General features: G+C 44.7%; 1 protein-coding gene across 2 annotated transcripts in view; it reads right to left on the bottom strand.

The window, feature by feature from the left end:
* The window catches only part of LOC144817699 (uncharacterized), a 227,770-nt gene that overhangs the window by 20,840 nt on the left and 181,986 nt on the right, over nucleotides 1-24,944 (bottom strand). For both annotated transcript variants that reach the window (XM_078674457.1, XM_078674455.1), the window contains one exon: nucleotides 12,308-17,865. In XM_078674457.1, the coding sequence (XP_078530583.1) occupies nucleotides 12,308-17,865 (5,558 nt within the window). The remainder of the gene's footprint in view (nucleotides 1-12,307; nucleotides 17,866-24,944) is intronic.

The following is a 24,944-nucleotide window of genomic DNA, read 5'->3' as shown; positions in this document are numbered from 1 at the left end:
ATGTTAGCACAGACATGGGCCTCCAATAGCTTTGCACAGTACGGCAGCAATGAAATAGGCCTATAATTTAACGGGTCAAGGGGGTCGGCTCCTGCCTTCTTAATAAGGGGAATAAGTAAAGCCTTTTTAAGGTTATCAGGGACCTTACCCTGTAAGAGAGAACTATTTAACTGAGGTAAAATGCCCTCAGGAATGACAGTGCCAATCTCTCTCAGGATGTACGGGGGACAGATATCATCAGTGAACCCGATTTGACACGACTAAACAGTTTAGGAAGGGTATCACCATCAATAGCGGGAAAAGATTCCAGCGTCTCACAGTTATAATACGTGTCATCCAACAGAGAGGTAGGCAGAACCGTGGAAAAGTTTTATTGTATGGATTTTGTTAAGGAAGAAGGAGTTCAACGAGTTGCAGAGGTCCTGAGTGGGAGCGACCAAAGGTGTCGTTCTGTCACTGCCACTGAGACCATCAACAATATTGAACAGCTCCTTAGATTTATTCTGAGAGTTCATTATTTTCTCTGAGAAGTAGTCAGATTTATGTTTCAGGACAAGTTTCTGATACTCTTTCCGAGCCTTGCAGTAATTGGCTTTATCTTGTGCCAAGTAGCCAGCTCGCCATTTCCGTTCCATTTGACGAACTTCTAGTTTTTGGGATTTCAAGTGTGCTGTATACCACTTATGTGCGTCATTGAGGCGGGAGCGGGGAAAGATAGAGCAGGGGGCATGGGTGTCTGCTGCCTGATGTAGCCAGTTGGAATAGGCTTCTTCAATGCCATCGATGTCCAGAGGCATAAGGGGGAGAGACAACTTCAGAAAAGTCTAAAAAAGCTGAAGTGTCAACGTTCTTCCACAGTCTGACTTTCCCACCTGTAAGAAATGGCTGCTTTTTGCTCCTCGCAATGGCGAGAGTGAAATGTATCAAAAAATGGTCCGACCAAATACAGGGGGTAATAGAACATATCTGGTCCAGATGGTGGCCTTTATCATGGGTTGGCAGAAGAATCTGTTGAGTTAAATTTAGATCTAGTAAAACCTCTTTCAGTGCGGCTGCCTGGGTGTCCAAATCAGTGGCATCAAGCCAGAGATTAAAATCGCCCAGCAGCACAATATTTTTATAATTAATAATAAGAGGCGCAAGATGTTCTGCTAATGAAACAGTAAATGCGGGCATTTTTTGAGGAGGGCGATAAATGAGAATCATAAGTAATGCCCCACTATCAGTATCCATTTTAAAAACAATATTTTCTGACCCAACAAGGTCAAGAGAAGGTAATAGCGAGAACTTATAGCTATTACGAATAATGGCTGCTACTCCTCCACCCCTTTTGTCAGCAGGTCTGTTGACATTTAAGATGTAATAATCAGAAGGGACGGCAGCCAGGATATGTGGTAATGAATCAGCATTAAGCCAGGTCTCCGTGAGGAGCAAAATATCAGGTTGCTCCGTTTTTAACATGAAGAATAAGTCCATGTGATGCTTGGCCATTGACCTGGTGTTCAAATAGTAACATTTAAGCATCGTATCAGGTTTCGATGACAACTGAGGGGGACGACAGGGTTTAAAATGCAAATCGTTACCAGCAATGTACTTAGGTTTCAAAATACCATGGATGGCAGCACGATTGAGTATGTGCGGTGGTAGTGGAGGGCATAAACTATCTGACGGTTTTAACAGCAGCAGGTCCTGAGAAGAATAGGTATATAAACGACCAGGGGAACTAGCCCCAGGCCCCAGTCGGCCGCGGACGGGCGCAGACGGGCTTGACTTAAGCGCGACTTCGGCGAGCATTCGTCGCGCCCGCTGCGCTCGTCCGCTGCGTGCCCGGAAACACATTAAGTTTTATGCCCTGCCTCCCGGAATGACTAGACCGCTAGCTCCGGTCTAGCCCCACCCAAGATGGCGCCTCGCCTCGCCCTCCACACAAACGGCACCAGCCGCGGTGGAACGGGGCGGGGTACAGGTGAAAATTCAGCACAGTCGGTAAATGGCAGTGAGTGCAATCAATTTTACTTTTAAAATCACAGGCATAAAATATTATGCAGCGCTGACACCTAAATCGTGCCAGTACTGCAGCATTCACCAAGCATTGACTGCGCGCTACTAGCAAGGCTAAAGGTTCCCAGAGAGCTGAGATGCTGCCACCAACCTCACGTTCTCGAGGAGCCCTGGGCTTCTGATCGTTTTATGCCCTGCCTCCCGGAATGACTAGACCGCTAGCTCTGGTCTAGCCCCACCCAAGATGGCGCCTCGCCTCGCCCTCCACACAAACGGCACCAGCCGCGGTGGAACGGGGCGGGGTACAGGTGAAAATTCAGCACAGTCGGTAAATGGCAGTGAGTGCAATCAATTTTACTTTTAAAATCACAGGCATAAAATATTATGCAGCGCTGACACCTAAATCGTGCCAGTACTGCAGCATTCACCAAGCATTGACTGCGCGCTACTAGCAAGGCTAAAGGTTCCCAGAGAGCTGAGATGCTGCCACCAACCTCACGTTCTCCATGCCACTGGAGTCAAGCTATCCTGGCTGATGAGGGGTGAAACTGCTCCTAGGATGCTTGTTTCTGGTCCAGGGAGAACCTGGCCTGGTAGTTCGGGCTGTATTCTTCCCATAGGGAGCAGGGTCAAGACTGATTTGCATATGGCTGGTTTCAAACTGGAATGGCATGGGAGCAAGTAAACAATGGATTTAGGCTGAGATCTCTGTACAGGGTTGAATGTTTGACCTTGTTCAGCGTTCTGTCCATCAATTGTTCTTTTGCACCTTCTTCAACTTATGCTTGACAGGCAGCTCACTTTTCTGAACCTTAATTCTATGCTGGCATCCCTTAATTCTTCCTAGATTTCCTTTAAAAACTTTGGGAACTGTCTTGATCCAAGGTTTGTTTACACATCAGTTTCTATGTCTATCTTATTAACACAATTTGAACTTCCTTGCCTGGCCTCAAAGTCATGCCTAATAAACGTTGAAGGTACTAACCCAAAATGTTTATCCCTTTCTTAGCAACATAAACCTTCCCTTTAATTACTTTCTTTTTTAACTATAGCATGATCTCAAAATACTCCAAAAACCCAATCCTCTTGCCATTGTACAAAACTGGACATCTATCTGGTGCTATTAACACTTTGTCGGTCCAAGTATCTTTAAACAACACTTTAGTGAAGATAGTCATCTTTGCACCTGAATCGACTAATAACTTTAGCACTTTCCCTTCAGCCCTGATAGCAGTATAAGGATCCCTACATTCAGATTCCTCTTGATCTGTGACCACTATCTCTAATTCTTTAGTTTTCTCCATCAGTTCAAATGTTTCTTCATCATTCTCAACCACCACATTTAGTCTGTTCTTCTTAGACTGTCAAGCTTCAGCAACGTGGCCAACTTTTCCAACATTCTTTGAGGAGCAGGGCGACCCATGGGTGCTTGTTGAGGGTACCCGCACTTAACACATATGTTATTTTGTTTAAAACCTGATTCTGGTCCCCCTTTGAGGATTCATTCTTTGGAGATTCATAGTTTTTCCTTTGAAAAACACTTTTAGTGTAATGCTGACCCTTCACACTACCATCAGCCACTACATGCACACCAGACCCTTCTTTGTTCACCAATTCCCTTGACGCCTTGAGGAAAATTGAAATGCTCTTGATAATGTCTATTATATATGCCAATGAAGGGTTCTTATAGGTTAGTAATTTTTCCTAGACTCTCTTGTCCCATATGAGTTGAATGGTGAAATCTTCAAATTAACTATCCACCTCAAGTATGCGTAATGCTGCCCTAAATGAATCTATCGACTCCTGCTGGTGCTGCACTCTGGTAAAGAACTTAAGCCAGTCGACAATTAAACTTGGTTGGACATCAAACTGTTTCCCGACTTTTTTTAATTCAACTTGATACTGATTTAGTTCCTCCTCTTCATCCCATCCTTTATGCACTAGTGGTAAATGTTCATAAAGAGCTTGCCTTTCGAAACCCAGATTATGTTCCAAAAGAAACGTATTCCTTTCTGTACAATACCTATTTCCATCTATAGCCCCCAAATATCTAGTAAAAACATGAAACCAAGTCTTCCATTTAATAGGTGGCTCACCAGGAGACAGCAAAAAGGGAGGTGGCGCATTTACTGACTGCATTTGGACTAAAATTGAAATAACCACACAAGATAAAAAAATGAAGGATGTGCCTAAAATCAAATAATTGCCCAACATAAAAACGCTAACCGCTGGTTACAGATAGAATACACACTTTTGTTTTCTTGTAATTTAGAATATCACTGTCCTATGCTCTGTATAAATAAAGTAGCTGAAAATCTCTGTTATTACCACCTAATGGGTTGAGTGTGCTTGTCACTGTTGATATTAAAATTTGGAGTAACACACAGTTCTTGAGAAAGTGTGCGTCACTGTCCAAACTCTGACCTCATGTTATTGTATGTTCCACTGTTGACTACTAATATGCAAAACACGCTGACGCAGTGGTAGTATGTGTGTCACTGCCTTCCATGCAACTGTAACATGCTAGACATGACCTAGTGTGTGTGTGTGTGTGTGTGTGTGTGTGTGTCACTGCAAAAGACCTACTTGCATTGAAAAGGTAGACAATGAAAATCACCAAATAATGCTGGTGTGCGCATCACCAAAGCTGTGAAATGCACACAGTCTATTTACATCTTAGGGATCTTCCCAATGATCCAAAATGGCCACTCTTGCGCCGTTTAATGTGCTTTCCAAAGGGATTAGGGCTTGCGCTCAATGCCCCACTGCATGATGTTATGTCTTTCTTTCTGGAGCGATTAGCCAGTTCTGAAAGTAGTGGGCGTGCCAGCCCACGAGCACAGGAGTATGTACTGCTGGCCCTTCTCGTGCAGACACAGCCACCTTCAAAGGTAACAAACTCAATGTTGCCTGTTGTAAATAACTTGTTTAGAGTTTGTCAATGCTGGCACACCACCTACCTAATGGATGTCCCTCACGTGGACAGTGTCTTCTTCTTCACTGGCACCCTCATACAAGAATATTATCCCTACTTCCCTTAACAGCCCAAACACCCCCATCACCAAAACAGTTGTGTCAGAGCTGCATTGTTTTCTCCACAACTGCAGATCTGCAATCAAACACAAACTGGAAATTTCTAACACTATCATCCACTACAATCTTGACATGCTCTTCCTCACTGAGACCTGGTTTAATGATCCTCTCTTACTTTGTTTGATCTTCTGATACCTACTGACTACTCTATCCTCAGAAACGACAGAACAGACAAAACTGGGGGAGGTGTCGCTATCATCTTCAGAAACTCCCTTCAAATTAAACTCAAGCTGGCCACCTTTCTCTCAGCCAATGATCTTTTCCAACGCTGCTCGGAAATTACACACTCAGGGCTCAATCCTGGACCTTGTTATATCTAAAGCAGACCTGCTTACTGTTGCTCCCCCTATCCATATAGACTGGTCAGAGCATTTCCTCATTCCCTTCCGTTTTCACCTATCGCACGTTATAACTCTCGGCCAACCTAAAAGGACTACTACCTGGTTCTGCAACACTGAAAACATTGATCTTGACACTCTATGTGATTCTGCTATGGGTTCACTTCCAAAACTAGCCCCTAACGTGGATGTCAACGATCTCACCTCCCATTGCCGCTAGCAGTCAAAATCGGTAATGTCACTCCGCTCCAAAGCAAAAGGAAAAGACCCATCCCCTTAGCATCATGGTTCAATAAGGCTCTCTATGATGAAAGGAAGAACCTTAGAATTTTGGAGAAACACTGGAGACAACCTCCCTCTACCTCTAATCTTGCTCATTTACGCTTCAGCAAGATCCAAATACAACACGCACATCTTCCACGAAAAAGCATCACATTTCAGATCCCTCCTCGACTCAGCCAAAAACAGACCCCAAAAACTGTTTGACCTCATCAAAAACCCAAACTGCTCTCCCCAAACCATCAAGCCTGAGGAATCTTTAAAGAAAGCAGCATCATTTGCTAGATTTTTTGACAAAAAAGGTCAATTCACTGGTGGATTAGGTATCCTACCCCACCCCCATTGAGGAGCAAAAATCCGTAATCACTTGGCAGAACTTTGCCGACATCTCGGAAGATCACCTCATCAAATGCATCCTCGAAACCAAACCCTCCAACCATTGTTATGACTCCATCCCCAGTGTCATCGTTATTGATTTCTACACCAATACTCTCTCTTACTGGACCAGGCTAGTCAATCTCTTCCTCAGCCAAGGCTCCCTCCCTGCTGCCGCAAAACAGGACAGGTTACCCCTCTTCTAATAAAAAACTCCACAGATGTGAACGACCTCAACAACTTCCACCCCATCACCAACCTCCCTTTTCTTTCAAAAATCACAGAAAAATGTATGGCAAAACCACTTTCCCTACATATTATGGACAATACTCTCCTTGATGTGTTCCAGTCTGGCTTCATTCAAAATTGCAGCACTGAAACAGTCCTGCGACAAGTGTCAGTCAGTCAGTCAAAACAAACTTTATTTGGTTTGTTACGACCATAAAAGTACAGTTTACCTCTTATCCTACTAAAAAGAGAAAAATTAAAAACAACAACAAATACATAACACGGCGGTATCAAAAAATATACTACTTCTCGATATACATATAATTGACTTTCATTTTTAAAATCGGAGTATTATAACAGTTAAATTAATGAAATCGCTTAATTGATGCCTATACAACACCTCCTTAATCATGCAGCACTTACTACTGTAAACACTAATTGTTTCACCCTTATTTAATGTCGAGGACTTGCATTATTAATTCTTACTCTGTGCATTTGAGGAACACCTTAACTTTATTCATATATTTCCCCAGGGCACAGGCTATATCTAAATTCCCCATTTCCACCAACAGATTAGCGGCTTGCATCCTGTTCGTAATATTATACATTTTAAAAATCGAACATAAAAACTCCTTTTGTATATCTAAAAACAACATACAATCTAGTAGAATATGTATAATATTGCAAGTTGTACCTAAAGTGCAAGTGCAATCACCATTACATCCTATCATTTGATTTCGAGCTCCATTATTGGCGTAACATGGGTTTATTCCAATTCTCATTTTTAGGACTTCCCTCCTTAAGCTATGACTTGGAAGCCGGTCCACATAGGGAAAATGTTGGTCAAGCTCCCAGGCCGATGTAATGTGGGCTACCGAGCTTTTTTGTAATAGGTACTCCTGATCATAAGTACGGGACATATCAGTCCCTTGGAGCCTTAGTTCTTTCTTACCTATTATGTGGTCTAGCAGCGGGCAAAACTTCAGTTCGAGCACCCTATATGCATTACTTATTGATGCTCTGGTCTCTTTTGCCCAGGGTTGCTCGCTCGTGGCAATTTCCTCTTTGGCCCACTGGCAGATTTTGAAAAGCTCCTCTGCTCCCAATCGCTACCAGAATCGTACAAGGGCCATACAGGCAGTTATCGCCCACGAGGTAATTCCCAGCTCTAGTCTTGCCGCCTGTACCATAGATGATTTAGGCAGCGTGAATAAGCTTTTTAGTATATTTCCCTCCTCTCTTTCCCAGGAGGTCTTACCACTTAAGTAAATGACTTCGGCTCCATACAAGAATTGAGGGGCACCATTGCTTGGTAGGCTTTTAGGACCGGTCTATCCGACATTTCTCCATAGGTATTATTGAATCTTTTTAAGCCTTTCACAGATGCCAATGCCCTCATTTTTAATTCTTGTAAATGAGTATACCATTTTAGGGTACCAGAAGACCACATTCCCAAATATCTATAATAAGCTACCCTCTCAAGCAATACAGTGCCCAGGTACCAAGAAAACTTTGGTTTCCTCCTACCGAAGCAAACAATTTTTGTTTTCTCCATGTTTACTACTAGTTTTTTTGCTTGTACAGTATTCTTTGAATCAATTTAATTTTCTTTGGAGGCCTATCTCCGTCTGATCCATGATTACCAGATCATCAGCATAGAGGAGGCACGAAATCGGGTTTCCTCCCAGTTTTGGGTTTGCCCCTCTGACCTCTCTTAATTTTTGGGGTAGGTCTGCTAAGAACAGAGAGAATAGTAGGGGGGCGAGTACACACCCCTGCCTTAAACCGTTCCCGATTGGGATTCTCTTCGTCAATCCTCCCTCCTTATCCAGAATTATCTGTGCCCAATTTTCTGTATGCAGTGCTTGGATTAGGGCTAGCAGGTCACCCTGTATTTCATACCCTACCAATGTTGACCACAGTTGCTCCCTGTCCACCAGATCGAAAGCTGCACGGAAGTCCACGAAACAGCAGAATAATTTACCCCCCTGATCGATCGACTTCCGTGTAATGGACCAAAGAGCAAAGCAGTGGTCCACCGTTGAGTGGCCTTCTTTGAAACCCCCCTGTTCTGGTGGTACTATCTGTTATCTGCTACAAGTGATTGATGATGCGCTGCACATACTTTATTCTGGGGAATCGTGCCTTCTGATTCTTCTTGACCTTTCTGCAGCCCTTGACACTGTTAATCACAACACCCTACTTAACACTCTTCAACAGAGAATGGGCGTGGAAGGCACAGTGCTTAAAGTCTCCATTGGCGGCAGGCCAAGGCGCCCCCCCAAGGTTCTATCCTTGCACTCAGTTTGTTTAATGTCTATGTGGAACCATTAGGGAACCTCCTAAGTAAAGCTGGAATCCACTACCATCTTTATGCGGATGACACTCAAATCTACCTTACGATCTCTCACTACTCAACTCTAATCTCAACTCTATTCACAACTGAATGTTAATTCACCAACTCATTCTCAATCCCTCCAAAATGGAATTCCTCCTCCTATCTACCTCTCTCTCCCCTCCTCCTGTTCAATCCTGGATGGACCAGTTAAATGTATTCAACAATAATCCCATCATTCTCTAGAGCGCTAAATCCCTAGGTGTCATACTTGACAAAAGACTCAACCTAATCTCCCACATCAACCTCATTGCTAAGAACGCACGTTACCAGCTGCACCTTCTGTGTGGGATTCGTCGGTTCCTCCCGGAGAAAGATCTAAAAACCTTGGTCCAATCGCTAATTCTATCTAGACTGGATTACTGCAATTCTCTTCTGACTGGCCTACCCAAATCTCACCTCTCCCCCCTCAAATCCGTCCTTCATTCAGCAGCTTGCTTTATTTCAGGGTCCAAACGAAGTGACCACATCACTCCTATCCTGTCTTCTCTTCGATGGCTTCCCATCGAGGCAAAGTCTATTTATAAAACTGCTTGCCTCACCCACAAAACCTTGCACACTTCCTCCCCTCATTACCTGGCGAATAAACTGAAAATGTCTGGAGGCTCGAGACCATCTTGGAATGCAGAAAAGTTTCTGCTAGAGCCTCCCTCCTTCAAAAGGGAAAGATCGATGGCTCAATCATTCTCAGGTAATGCAGTGAGAATCTGGAACTCGCTTCCTCCATTGCTCTCTGCCACCACCTCTATCCGGATCTTCAAAGCTGACCTCAAATCTCTTCTCTTCCAAAGACATTTGCAGTATTAATACCTTCATTCTCAGACCCCTCTAGGAAGTTCGTTCATCATTGTAAATTTGTAATATTTTCTTGTACATTCCCCACCCTTGCTTGAAGTGTTTGATATTGGGTTCTTGCCTTCTATGGTTTTATCCTATCTCTTCTAGTCTCCTGCTTAACGTTCTATTTTGTAACATTTCTCTCATGTAACATAACTGGTTTTATTGTACAGCGCTCTGCCACCTTCGGGTAAAGTCTGCGATATACAAAAATGCAATAACTAAATACAATACACAGTCTGAATTTATGTCACACGCTAGCCATTGATAATGCCTCGGCTCTTTAAATCCCAGCTCTATAATTATAAGTTCAATATGCCTACAGAGCGTTCGCTCCTAACTTCTTCTGTAAATACTTTACTGTAAGGTTCACACAGGCGCGCAACACCCATTGGGCTCACCGGGCGTCAGCCCCTCCCCCCGTCGTGTGTCAGCTCGGGCTGAGACATCTTCCCGGGCTGTCGGCCGTCTAATTGTAGCCACACCTGAGTACTTCACAGGTCTTTGTTAATGAGGCTTTTGTTGTGTTTTCACCCCTTCTTAGCGCCACTATGCCTACGGTCACCAGCAGACTCGACTACGGCAACGCACTCTACGCCGGAATAAACAAAAACCTCATCCGCAAGCTACAGAACATCCAGAACGGCGCTGCAAGACTGGTCCTCAACCTGCCAAAACGCTGCCACATCTCCCAGCACCTGCGCACACTCCACTGGCTCCCCGTCGAGGCGAGAATCACCTTTAAGATGCTCACCCACGCACAAAAGGCCCTCCACGGCACCGTACCAGCTTACCTGAACAGCCGACTCAAATTCCACGCACCCCAAAGGACCCTACGATCAGCCCAGCTCTCCTACACCGTGGTCCCCCGCACCGGAAAGACCAGATCGGGAGGCCGCTCCTTCTCGCTGCCAAAGCATGGAACGCCCTTCCGCTCCACCTCAGACAGACAACATCGCTCCCCATCTTCGCAAGAAACCTCAAAACCTGGCTCTTCGACAGACCCCCTCCTTGATGGAATGGAACCTGCACCCCCCACCCCCCCACCCCCCACCACCCCTAGCGCCTTGAGACCCTTAAGGGTGAGTAGTCGCGCTTTAACAAGCCCCTGATTGATTGATTGATGGCTGGAAGAATTAACCCCCCAAAATATTTTTGAACCTCCCACCCCCGAAACTTGGCTCTAGTTGTCCGCCTGTGCTCCCACGACTTGCTCAACTTGCAAAGTATTTTGGGAGGGCGCAGACAAGGAATGCCCATGATTCCTCAAGCCCCCTTGATCCCAGATATTTGGATCTTATGTTTGGTTAAAAATTAAGATCAGAAAATTAAAAATGGAACTATCTATTTATCTATCTCTATAGATAAATAGATAGTTAGATAGATAGATAGATAGATAGATAGATAGATAGATAGATAGATAGATAGATAGATAGATAGATAGATAGATAGATAGATAGATAGATAGATAGATAGATAGATAGATAGATAGATAGATAGATAGATAGATAGATAGATAGATAGATAGATAGATAGATAGGACATCAAAAACAAAGGGACCTTAATTAAAAACATTGAAAACATGATGTATCATGGCCCCTCTTTCAGAATGATCACACTTACTGGCTGTGTTTCGCTAGGGAGAATGGCTGTGGCTCTACCAAGGTAGAGAGAAATGAAAGTGCTAATCCATAAATGCTGGGAGCAAATACAAACATACCTGCAGGTATCTCAGAGAGGGAGGTTAGTGTTCCTAGTGGGGCTGAAGTGATAAGGAGAGATTCCACACTGGGTCTCACCAGAGACACATCAATTTTTCTATGACCAGAGCCTGTCCTCTTGTAGATAAACACATGCCCTTTTCCCAAATGTAGAGAGCAGAGACTCTCAAAAGATCTAGGTGTATAGAGAACACACCAGAGAAACCAGTTATCTTAACACCTTTTAATGGTAAAATAGTATTAAGTGACTTAAATTCAGCTCTGTTAACCCCTTGGCCGCGGCGGTAATTCTGCTGCGGCGCTAGGGGTGAGGGGAGGCCGCGCGGCGCCGCCATACTCGTGACGGAACCACTCCATCATGAGCCACGGGCGTGCTGTGCTTGTGACAGAGTGGTTCCGGCACGGCCCGCCCGCTCAATAGAATGCGCCGTGCAGGCGCGGAATTCTATCAGCATGGGTGGGGCGACCGTGCTGCGACGGAACCACTCCGTCACCAGCACAGCGTGTCTGTGGCTCATGACGGAGTGGTTCCGTCACGAGCACACAAGGGGTTGAATGTACCCTGAATGTCACTGTTAAAAATTCTGCAAGGCAGGTGAAGCTCCAGCAGTAGAAGGCACTGTTTGCAGACAGTTTCAAACATCATCACCATTAACAATGCCCTACATTTCAGAAAACAGCTATATTACATTCCTAATATTCATTTTTAATCACAACATATTCCAGATTCCCCAAATCCTGGTATTGAGACATATTTGTGAAAAGTTCACAGACAAACACATACATTCTTAAGGATAACATGGTCAATGTAGAGATCTTAAGTAGAAATAAAGTGCATGGTTCAAGGGAACCAATGGGAGGCTGCAGAACACAGGCTGTCACCCATTCCCAATTTCTTACTGTCTGAAATGTAATAATCATCTACCACTGGTCCTAGAACCTTCATTTACAGAGACTTACAGTACAGACAAGATGGGGGCCAGATGCATACTTAACTCTAAATGAGCAGACACATTCATTATTATGATCTGGTTTCTTACCCTTCACTCCTCTCCTTTACTTTCTGCAGCTGGAGGGTGATGACACCAGTGGTGGAGTCTTTGCCCGGGTAGATCTCTGTGGAGATGTTCTTCTGATTCTCGTCCACCACAATGACCTTGATGCCTTTCCCTTCCAGAAGGTCACTCTTGGTGAGGATGTTCAGATCCAGCTCTGTGGCCGGGCAGCTTGTGTCCTCCATTTTCTTCACATAGTCATTGACCTCCTTCTGCTCAGCCTCTGTTAATTTAATTTTTTCTCCTTCAACTGGAGTCTTCTTCATCTTTCTTTGGTGCTTTTGTTCTATGAAGAAGCGCTCAGTCTTGTTTCTTCCAAGAATATTGTCGACGGTCTTCCCTACATGCTTATTCATTTCTTCACGAATGGGCTTATTTATCAAACTTGTTAGGTTGCTTGAAAGCAATTCAGTAAAGTTATCACTCAGTTTTTGGGATACCACATCCAACAATTTGACTTTCACTGCCTCTACATCTGGAAAATTGCGGCGTCCATCTTCCTTATAGTCAGCGGCTGATGGGAGTCCATCAAATTCCTTAACCATGAACGGAATTACTTTTTTTTCAATCATATCTTGTGTTGGGCAAGAATTTAGCATTTGCACAAACTCAGACACACTTTTCGCAACAGCAACACTGAGCTTGAACCCTTTTTGGATAGCTCCACTCACTTTGGCCTTCTCCAGGATTTGCAGGATGCCATTTTTGATTGTGTTGAGGTGAGTGAAGAACTTATTTAAGGTGCTGTAGTCTTCAGAGACATTAGCTACAGCAGACTTGCAAACATCTTCCAATATTTTGTTCATGATCTGTTTTTGTGCGTCTCGGATCTGAAAAGTTGATTGGTTTTCTATCTTTAGGGCAGTCTCTGGTACCCCATTGATAATTATAAACTTTATAATTGATTGGTTCAAAGTTTTGTCTCCTTTTATTGATTTTGCTATCAAGTCTTTGAAGGCATCTTCAAATATTTTCTTGAACACAGCTTGTAGGGCTTCATCCATGACATACTCTATAGCTTTCAGGGTTCCTTGTTTGGCAATCTCTTGTCCAGTATACTTTATCACCTGCCCAAGGTTTTTCTTTATGGCAGAACTTGAGGCGAGGGTCTTGAGGGAGCCGGACAAGGCCTTTTTAGACACGGCAGACACAGTTGATTTTGCAGACGTACGAATTGAAGAAGCAACAGCTTTTCCAGTACGAATTATGTCATCAGCAAGAGAAGCAAATGTTTTGCTTCCATTTAGTAGACTTTTTGTCACTTTGAAAATGGCCATTGCTGCCTTTTTAATGAGGCTAAATCCTGCAGTTATGAGTGATAGCCCAATACTAATGGCTTTGGAAATTGCCCATTCCGCCCAATCGAATGTGCCCTTTACCATTCCTTCGATCCCTGATATCATGTCAGACACACCCTCGGAAATCAGACCCATTCCGATCTGACTAGCTGTGCCACAGGTGAAAACACACACAAGAATCCCAGCAAGGACCTGCAAAGCTCCAAGAATAAAGCAAATCAGAGCATTAATGCAGAATTCTGGCTTCTTCTCAACTTCAAACACAAAGGACAGGCCATAGTCATACAGCACAATAAGCTCGTCGGAGGTTATAGGGTTATGATCAGCTGACAAGGTGAAGACAGCTTGGTCCTTGGTGATAGCATTATTCTTCTTCTTTTGAAGCTCAGTTAGCTTTGCTACAGAATTGTCAATGTAGTCGATCCAAGACTTGAACAGGCTCTTGCGGGTCTGCATTTGTTTTGTGAAGTTGGGATTGTCTTTGTTGTGAGGTTCAAACTTGGCCAAACAGGACATCTGGCAGGCAACTATAGTGTTTGACACCTCAGATACGTAGACATCGATCATCTGCTTAGATTCTTTTAAAAGGTCTATTGCCTTCTGCATGTAGCCTTCCTGTCCTAGATTGATTGTAATGTAGGCCTGATTGTAGAGTGAGACAGCCCGGTACACCCGATCGGTCTTCTCTGCTTTCTGCCAGAATGATAGCGCCCCAAAATCCGATGCTTTGTTCTGAGTGTGGAGGTACATGCGATCCATAGCTTGTTTGATGAAGTCGTAGAAGTTATCTGATTCTCCTCGCAGGAGGCTGTCTGCCCTCCTCTGGATCACTTGGTCAAGGTCTTTCTTTAGCTCTTTGATGTCTTTATGTTTATCTATGTCTTTTTCATGTAGTGTGAGCCAAAGGGCCCAGCTCTCCTTCAACGCATTCAGAGCTGGGCGGTAGTCAAGCTTTTTCTTTGAGGGATCAAAGATGTACTCACCCTTCGCTGAATCAGAAGTAGTGTAAATGTCTTGTTTTTCCTCCTTATTGTAATTCTGTTGAAAAACATTTAAATGTTCACAAAAGGTCACAAATAATTCCTCCCGGATCTGTATCTCCAGAAGCTCATCGCCTTCCATGTCTGTCATACGCTTCTTCTCGTAGTCTGCTCTGAGCTGTCTCATGACTTCTATGGGTTGCCCCTGATATGATGGCAACAAGCTTTCATAGTTTAAAATCATCTGGACCATCCCTGGGTTTCCTTTACGAGAGGTCCGACCAAAGATTTGCTTTTCAACTCTCATGTTTGCAGGAAAATGGGTGAGAATAACAAACAGCCCTCCACTTTCATTGACATCTTTAGTGATTTTAACATCTGTGCCTCTTCCACCGAGGTTTGTGGCAATGATAACATCTCCTGGACCAAATATTCTCTTTTCAATATTGTGCTTATCACTTCTGGTGTACAGAGCTATCTTACCTGAATCAGAAACAACCTTTAGTTCTATTAATTCATTTTGTAGCTTTTCAGCCGTTTTCACATCTTCGCACACAACTAAAGCTGCTTGACCTTTGCCCCACTGGTTTGCACTGGTGCGCTCCTTCACACTGCCACAAATACTTTTGATCCATGCGTCGTGCCCACCTTCCACCTGGAGTATGGGTAGCTCAGTCTTCTTGGTGTAGCGATGAGTAGGCATGATATAACTAGACACCTTGTAGTGTTTTTTAAGGAATTCAACCTCTGCCTCATCACCAAGGGTTCCCGAGACCCCGAACATGCCTGTGCCTTTAGTGTATCGTTGAAGGAAATGGAAATTTGACATGAAATTGGTGACGTCGGACAGTGGTGAGATTGCCAACTGGTGCTTCAGCTCCAGAAACTGCTGTAAGCCATCACCCCATCGCTTGTTCTTCTCAAGCACACCGGTGGCTTTGAAGTCCACTGGGATGATGGAGTGGTATTCATGGATGGGCGCGTTGACATTCACTCGTCCTGTGTCAGTGGTTGATTCTATCATGTACTCTCGATCCTTCACCATTGTGAGGGCCTTCAATGCATTCTCCACAAAGACTGCTAGCCTGTTCTGGGTATATGCCTTCAGGTACCCTGGCAGGAGGATAACATTCTCATCATTACTTTGTTGTTTATCTGGTGGTTGATAGGTATCTGAGTACCTGATTCTTGATTCCAGGTCCCTGACTGCCCCTTCCACTAGATCCTTGTTGCTCATCAACTCACAGGCACGTCCATGTTCCTGAAGAAGGATGCAAATCTTGTCATGCTCAGAAGTGGGCTTGTTTTCAGCTGTGGTTTTATTGTCTGGTGTAGAGTTGTTTGATGTGGGGTTCTTATCAGCTGTACAACTAGTCTCTGATGTAGAGCTGTTGATGGATCCAGAGTTAGAGTCTGATGTGGAATTGTCTGAGGTGGAATTGTCCTCAAAGGGAGATGCTTTCCCATCCTTCAACTCATAACAGTCAAAAACAACAGCATCTTCTAGAATTTTTTGAAAGATGGACAAAAGATCTCTCTGCTCATCTGGTCCAAGTTTATCCATGATGTCCTTGATTGCAGAGCCTTCTGGTGTTTCTGTTACAGTCTCCTCAGTTTTATCTACCAGCAGTTCAATCTGCTTCACATCCGCTTCACTGAAGAACCCCAGCTGCAGTCCCGGCATCAGAATTTCAAGGGGGGAAAAATGCTCTGATGTCTTCGGTCCCATCACAGCTGTTGCAGCAACTTTGTGAAAGTATTGTGTTCCTGTTGCCCATAGTATCTCACCAGTTTTTGACTCTTGGATCCGTTGACAAGTGCATACCTTTGCCCAGATGGCTGCCAGCAGTTGTTCTAAGTGCCGCATTCCTGTTGCCGCATGTGAAAGGAAAGTGACTTGGACACCACTATCAAGGGTCATATAGTCCACCTCATCCACAATGGCTAAGTCAAAAGTCCGATTTCCTCTGGTTTTGCATTTTTCAAAATCTTGTCGTAGAACATCAGCAGCAAAGTTCCCGATAGTACCATACACGATATCAGCTGCATAAGCCTGTTGGATTGCCTTGTCGCTTTCTCTTGAATCAGTACATTCATCTAACCCTGGAGGTGGCACAACACTGCAAGACACATCAAACATCTTGTACAGTTGACTCCATTCTTCTTGGTCACGACGGGCAAGTACTGGTGAACTTGTGATAACATCAACCTTCTTCCCACGGATGGCATGAATAAGGGCGAGCATGGCCACGATGGAAGATTTACCCTCTCCAGTAAAGATTTCCATAAGGCAACCATTGCATCCAGGGGCATTAGAAATGAGCAGAGTCAATACAGATGCGAGCTGAGTCATGCGTGGAAAATATCCCTCTATCTTCTCTCCTGACTGCTTCACAATAGTCGTTGTATCCTGCACAGCTACACATAAGCCAATAAAAATGTTCACCAATTTCTCAATATCAGGATTCTCTAAGTTAATTGATCTGGTCATGGCTATACCTTCTTTCTTCATCGCTTCATCCAGGTCTAGGGTTTGATAGGCTGGAAGCCGAGCTCCAACTTCGCTGAGGACTTTGTCCAGGATAGTAACAACCTTTTCTGGATAATTGTTTCTTCTCATTTCCGCTAGTATGGTTTTTAGGTCCTTGTCTTGCTCATTCTTTACATGTTGCTGTAGAGGAAGCATCGGATCCTGCTCCTTCAAAGATGCAGTAGCCGTGTTTACATCGATCTGGTATGTCTGGACGCGTTGAAGGATGGCCTCCACCTTCTCTTGAGGAACCCTAATCTCCTGCACTTTTAGAGTGAATTGAACTGCCTCCATGGGTGTCCACATTCCACTGAATAATATGTGCCCAAGGAAGTCTTGGCTGGTGCTGGAAAGCTCAGAAAAGACAGCTCTCGATAGTTTCCCAGCTAAGGTCTTGTTTGTGTTGTACAGTACATCCATGATACGAATACGGAAGTTGGATATATCATCTATCTTATCTTTGTATTGCTTCATCTCAGCCTCTTTCAGTGTTACCTGGGCAGTTGCCTTAAGTAGGCTCATCTGTTCGGTGAGTGAAATATTCTCATAATCAAAGGTATTCTCCAACCCTCTAAGACACCAGATGGGTATCTCCTTCTTCACAAAGAACTGGGCCATGAGTTGCTGTTGTAGCTTTTTCATCCGGTCACCAATGTCTTGGGATTCCACAGCCTTCTCTTCTATCATGTTGATATCAATCAAGAACTGTTTAAATTTTTCCTCGACATCCTTTTCCTACAAAAGAAAAGCAATAATATGTGTTATTTATTACATGAACTTTTTGGGTGGTCAGGGTACATATAAAGCACTCCTCTATGAATGAATACATTTCAATGAATTAATACATTTATAAAGCGCAACTATTGCCGAGGCATCTTGGCGCTGAACTGTAATGACAGTGGTAATTGCTATGTTATGGGCAGGATTAGGATGAAATAGTTGAAAACAGCCAGATTTTGATCATTCTTCTAAACAGAACTCTGTTAGGTTGTAGCCTGAATGAAATTGGCATTGTGTTCCAAAGTTTGGCTGCCCCTTAGGAGAGGGTTCCACCCCTCCATCCGGCTTTATTGATTTTTTGGACCTGAACTAGTCCTGTATTGGCCGACCTGGGTTCACAACCTGGGACATGCCAGCAAAATAGTTGCTGAAAGTCCAGAGACCCTCCTGCATACAGTGCCTTATGCACAAAGCAAAGCGGTACAAAAGGGGGTGGTGATGGAAGGAGCATCAGAACCAATCAAACACTCACACCCAGTCAACAGATCTGCGTTTAATCCATCACCGTTCAGTTGGCAGGGTATGCTCAGACGTGAGTCCCTTGCTCACTTTGCCACTGGATTCAAGCAAGCCGGGCTGATGACGGCTGGAATGCCAGAAACCGGTCCTCGGAAGCTTGTTTGCGGTCCAGGGAAGACATAGCTTGGCAGTTCGGGCTGGACTGTTCCCATGAGGCACAGGGTCAGACTGATTTGCATATGGCCATGTCTGAACTGGGGTGGCAGGGTGAGCTAAAGAATGGTGATGGATTAAACCCAGATCAGTTGACTGGGTGTGAGAGTTTGATTGGTTCAGATGCTCCGTCCTTCACCACCCCCTTTTGTACCACTTTGTTCGCCATAAGTTGGCAGGGTATGCTCAGACGTGAGTCCCTTGTTCACTTTGCCACTGGATTCAAGCACGCCTGGCTGATGACGGCTGGAATGCCAGAAACCGGTCCCAGAATGCTTATTTCCGGTCTAGGGAAGACATGGCTTGGCAGTTCGGGCTGGACTGTTCCCATGAGGCACAGGGTCAGACTGATTTGCATATGGCCATGTCTGAACTGGGGTGGCAGAGTGTGCTAAAGAACGGTGATGGATTAAACCCAGATCTGTTGACTCGGTGTGAGTGTTTGATTGGTTCAGATGCTCCGTCCATCACCACCCCCTTTTGTACCATTATGCACAAAGCAAAGCGCTTTGAATTCAATGCGTTTCTGGACCGGGAGCCAGTGGAGCTCCCTGAGACTGTTCGACATGGGGTGGTATTTAGGGATGTCTAGAAGCAGCTGAGAAGGAACTTTTTGCAGGGCTTGAAGTTTCGACATTTGCCCTTTGTCAATGCCTACAAGTAGCACATTGCAACAGTCGATTCTGTAAAGGATCAGTTCTACTACCACCGTTTTGCGAGGCCTTGAGGAATGAAGGGTAAGACTTTATGCAAAACCTTTATGAAGAAAAAACATGAGGAGGTCAGTGAATTACACTGGCCAGCAAAGTATAGTTGATCATTGAACATAATACCCAGGTTTCTCATCTTCTTAGTGGCTTTAGGCACCGCTCGGCATTCGCTGGCCACCATGAGTGACTCCAAATGGATGGGCCTTTTCCCAATTCCTCCACCTACGTTTTTTCGGTATTCAGTTTAAGGAAATTGGAATGCATCCATTCAATGACCTGTTTCATACAATTGTGAAACCTTTTTGCCACTGTTTCCACATTTGAGGATATAGATATAACTATATGTTAATCATCCGCATACGAGATCAGAGCGAAAGCATGTGCTATGATCAATCTAGCCAGAAGAGTCACGTACATTTTAAACAGGGTCGGTGATAAGGCTGACCCTTGTGGGACTATACATGGAAGGAAAAAATCCTCAGAAGTCAGGTTACCCCAACACAACCTCTGTTCCCTGCCAATGAGAAATGAGGTAAGTAGGGCCAGGGCCATTCCCCCATACTCCTTGATCCTTCAGCCTGCGCACTAATACTTGGTGGGTGACCATATCAAACGCTGCTAAAAGATCCAGTAAGATGATGCTGGCTCTCCCCCGCTATCAACTTGTTTGCGGATCTCCTCAGTGGCCAAGTCCAGGGCTGACTCTGTAGAGTGACATGATCTAAAGCTGTGTTGGGTGGAATCAAGGAGATCATTGGATACTAGGTAGCTGTTTAGCTGCTGATTGATAGATTTTTCTGAGATTTTTGCAGCCAGCGGTAAACGGGTTATTGGCCGGTAGTTTTTTGCTTCAGTAGAATCTAAGGAAGGTTTCTAAATATGGGTTGTATGGATGCTTTCTTCCAGTCAGAGGGCAAAGAGCCTGATACACAGACATTATTTATGAGGGGGGTCAGGTATGTGCTTACCCTATCAGCAACCATATGGAGAATGTGAGAGGGACAGGGATCCGCCGGAGAGCCTGATTTAATTAGTTTTAGCACTTTGCTTGCAGTCTCATGCATTAGTGGCGAGAAAACTGATAGTCGACAGGGGAAGGGTTCATCCAAGGTGGCAGCCTCTACTCTCGTCCTGCTATCTGTATTAGGGCTATTTACTGCAAGCTCATTGTAGATTGTTTGAACCTTATCCTGAAAGAAGTTAGCCAACCTCTTACAGAATGTTTGATCAGGGGTAAATTGATTAGTTCACTGCAGTTTGGAGAGAGTGGTAACGGTTTTGTGCAATTCTCTTGATGAGCTTTTAGCAGCCTCTAGTTTGGTGGTAAAATACTTTTTTGGGTCGTGAATGATTGCTTCTTTGTATTCCGCTAAGGCTAGCTTGTAGCCCGGTGTACCTTTCTCCCTGTAATCAACTCTATAGGCACACTCTAGGCGCCTACACTTACATTTAATGTTTTTAAGTTCTATGCTATACCATGGTACTGAGGGTTGAGCTCTTCGTTATTTACTGGTCGTTTCTGGGGCCAGACAATTAACTGCAGATCTAATCCAATTGTCAAAAGTGTCAGGAGGGTCAGTACCAAGAGCCTCCTCCAGGTTTGTGGCTAACGTAGAATCTTCCTTTACATTCCCTGAGTCCTGGTCACTACTGAGGACTTGGATCCAGCATATGGTGGCTATGCCTATGTCTGCACACCTGCCCCCAGTGTTCCACCGGGAAGCATCACATCACAACGCGGTTGACTGACTGGTACAACAAAAAACAACAAATACATTACTGGGATTCTAAAGAGATTGCAAAATGCAGTAAATGTTTGTTGCTTCTAAGTCAGGGAAAGGAAGGACACCTTCTCAGATAGCCCCCGCCAACCACCCCTGTAGCTTGGCACGAGCAGCCAGACTTATCTTCAAGGCAAGTGTGTAAAGTATTTGCAACCACGCTCTCAGTAACCCAATGATGACACCACAAATGGACTCCACACGAGTTTCATAAAAACAAGTATAAATTTATATAAAAAGATATACGATGAGACCACACAATATAAATCCAACATATGCGTATTTGTAATATTCCTCCTGGCCGGTTATTAGGCCAGCCAGCCCTTGTAAGATCTTCCGCAGTCCTCATACAAGACTATGCAGTCCCTAATGCAAGAATCAGGCACTTTGCAATGTAAAAATAATGCAGTTTGTTATGCAAAAATCAAGCAGTTCGTAATGCCAAAATAATGCAATGCGTAATACAACAATCAGGTAGTTTGTTATGCAAACTAATGCAATGCGTAATGCAACAATGAGGTAGTTCGTTATGCAAAAATAGTGCAATGCGTAATGCAACAATCAGGCAATTTGTAATGCAGAAATAATGCAATACATAATACACTAATCAGGTAGATGGTAATGCAGAAATAATGCAATGCATAATACACTCCAGCACCGTTCACGGTGCCTCAGGCGGTCTCTCTGCCACTTGTACTGACTCGTGGTCAGCTTCCATCAGTAGATGCCCCCACAGGGGTATGATGTAAACCAAGGTGCAGTTCCCCACTCTGGCCCCTGTACTGCCACTTCTTGGCAAGTACAGGACGGGATACGAGCCGAAGCAGAGGCTTGCGGTACAGGAATGGAAGAGGCCTTGATCGTCTCTCTCCGAGCCTGCACCCCACCCCAGGCGGCGACACACGTTACCTGGGTGGGGTGCGACCTTGCTCTCCTCTTCTCTTCCTTCAACTTGGGCCTCCGATGCAACTTTGCGGATTCCGGGGAGTGTAACTCAGGCCCTCGTTCGATGGGATTGGCTCGAGGTCCCACTCTGGCAACGGCGGGTTCGGGCCAGCGGCTCAGCTCCTCTGGTGCTGCTGGTCCGGGCTGCTGGTGCTACGAAGATCTCAGGGTGCAACTCCGCACACAGCATCATTGAGAATCACTTGAGCTTCGGTTGTGCACGATCACAGGGCACTCCTCACGAAGGTCTCAGGCTGCACAAAGCACACGCACACAGCGTCGCTGAAACTCACTTGAACTCTGGGTGCACGATAACAGGGCAATCCTCTAGCCTCTCCTTGGTTAAAGCAGCAAACTGCAGGCCAGCCCCAGAACACACAGCCAGGGTCAGTCCTTTCCTTCAGTCTCTTCAGCTGTTTCTTCCTTGGCAGAGGCTCCTCTTGACCACGAAGTAGGTTCAATCCTTTTCAGCCCTGATCAATCCATTTCTCAAAAGTTCTGGGGCTTCAGCTCGCATAGTTATACCCCTAAATGTCCTGGAAGTCTTGGTGTTCAGGAGGGCACTGATCCCTGTTCAAACCAGTTCTGGTTGCCTCCCTGCCAATTACACATTCTTCCTTTGATTAGTGGGGGTCTGGATTCTCAATCACTCAGCAGGAGATAGGACCATTTTTTTTATAGCAGCAACCCAGGCCTCTTCACCTCAAGGGGCTACTCATCCCCCCTACACTCCAGATGTAGGTCTGCCTGTTACTGTCTCCCCTCCTCCCCCTGTCAGGACATTACCCAGATCCTATCACTATCAAATCCAGACAGTCAATCCACAACCAGGCAGAGACCCGCAGTAATGTTAGAGCACAAAAACCCAAACACTTCTAAGAGAGTGGTTTCTAAACACACAATGCAAAAACCACCTTCACAAAAAGATGTGGTATTGAATTGTGAGTTCAGGCCCACTAAATGTCATCTCTCCATCTTAAGCCTTTGGGAAGATAAGCTGGAAAACATATTACACAGCCTCCCCATTCTGTCCTATGGGCAAGATGGCCATTCAACAGTGAAAAACTAAATGGAGAGTATTTCACTGTCAGGACATGTTACCTCAGTAAATGTCCTACCTTTCACATGCACTGCACCCTGCCCAGGGAGTACCTTGGACCTGCCATAGGGGTGTCTGATGTGCATAGACAAGGAAGGGTAAGGCCTGACAAGTGGGTGCACTTGTCAGGACAACATGGCAGTTTACCTAACTGCGCACAGGCACTTCAGTGGCAGGCATGAGTTCTCTCTTTAGGGATACTTGTGTGGGTGTCACAATTAGTGCTGCAGGCCCACTAGTAGCATTTGCATTACCAGCCCTGGCACACATAGTGCACTATACCAGGGGCTTTACTAGTAACACAAATATACCAATTATGGACAACCAATTATCATTACACTTTATACAGGGAACACTTGCACATTCGCATTTGTCTGGAAGAAGTCGGCGCGACAACAGGAAGAGGGAGCCCCGGGACGCCGCATGTCAGGTAAGTCCTTTTTAATTTACTTTTACTCTATTTAACATTAAATTTGGCAAGTAGCAGAGGGCGGGAGGGAGGCGGGTGGCGGGCAACTTCGCTCCGCCATGGAGTGTGCGTAGTGTTGCCTACTACGCCTAATTTGCGAATTGCGAAGTAGGCAACACTACGCACACTCCGTGGACGTAGCGAAGCACTGCGCCCAGGGTTGCTTCAAATATCACCTGACGCAGTTAACATTGATTGGATTACGATGAGAAGGAATTCTATGTGCCTTATCAATTTCAAATTTTTCTGAGAATTTTTAACTGTAAAAGACTAGGTATCAAGAATTCCAAGTATTCGTGCTCGCCCTACTCCCCAAAACTGACCACAAATGGACTCAAACCCGCAATCTTCTGCTACAAAGTCAGACGCCTTATCCATTAGGCCACCCGGTCAATACAGTCAGAGTCTGGACCACAATGCATCTCATGGACATGCTTATGAAAGGATAGGAGCACTCAGACATGCAGACAGGCACTGAAAGAGACACTCATACATTCATGCACACAAGCAAACAACAGCTGTGTATAGGGCAGTATGAGAATCAGTTAGTCACTGATACACTTATTCACATATCTAGGCAACAGCTGAGATAACCTAGTCACATTTACAGAACTAGTGCTTTAAACATGGTTCATGGGTATGCAGTGTGTCACCCATAATGCAACTCAAATATCTACTTAAAATAGTAGAGAAGCAGTCAGACACCAAGTCAGGCCCTGAAATAGCCCCTCATCCGTTCATGCAAGCATCCAAGCAGCAGGTCTGCATTCTACAGTATCAGAACCACTTGCTAACTCGTACAGTCACTCAGATATGTCTTCAAGTACTGACACAAGGTAGTTTCCTATTCAGAGAGCTAGTGCTTTATACATGGTCAGGCCTACTACTGCTTACCCTGAGTCTGTCCCTTTTAAACATAAGCTCAAATTGTCACTCGGATACCATCTTGATAACAAGTAAACTCTCCTTTGACTACAGAAAACTCATCCATCAGCTAAGCTGTCGGTAGGCCCAATTGAAAACAAGTGCGTGCCTTAAAGTCCCCTTCTAGACTGTATCGATTCCAAAAGGCCCTCGCAGAGCGAGCAGCACAGGCGAGACCTAAAAATGGAAGGGAGACTCACACCAATGGTACCAGGTCTAACAGCTATTCTTACTATTAATGTTCTACTATATTGCTTTTGGTCTCGGTGTGTCATAAATCTGCTATTACATCAGTTTGGCTTTCCATACGCATTAAGGACATGTAGGCTCGGGCATGCAAGTGAAATGCATTTGTGTTGCATATATTTTTTTGCGTCCACACTGTATATCTGCTTTGGATAGTGTTCAGCTTTTTTTTAGTATGTACTGGGTGT

Source organism: Lissotriton helveticus, chromosome 2_1 (assembly GCF_964261635.1).
Source record: "Lissotriton helveticus chromosome 2_1, aLisHel1.1, whole genome shotgun sequence".
Taxonomy (NCBI): domain Eukaryota; kingdom Metazoa; phylum Chordata; class Amphibia; order Caudata; family Salamandridae; genus Lissotriton; species Lissotriton helveticus.
Note: the sequence above shows the minus strand (reverse complement) of the source record. Positions and strands in the feature narration are given on the sequence as shown.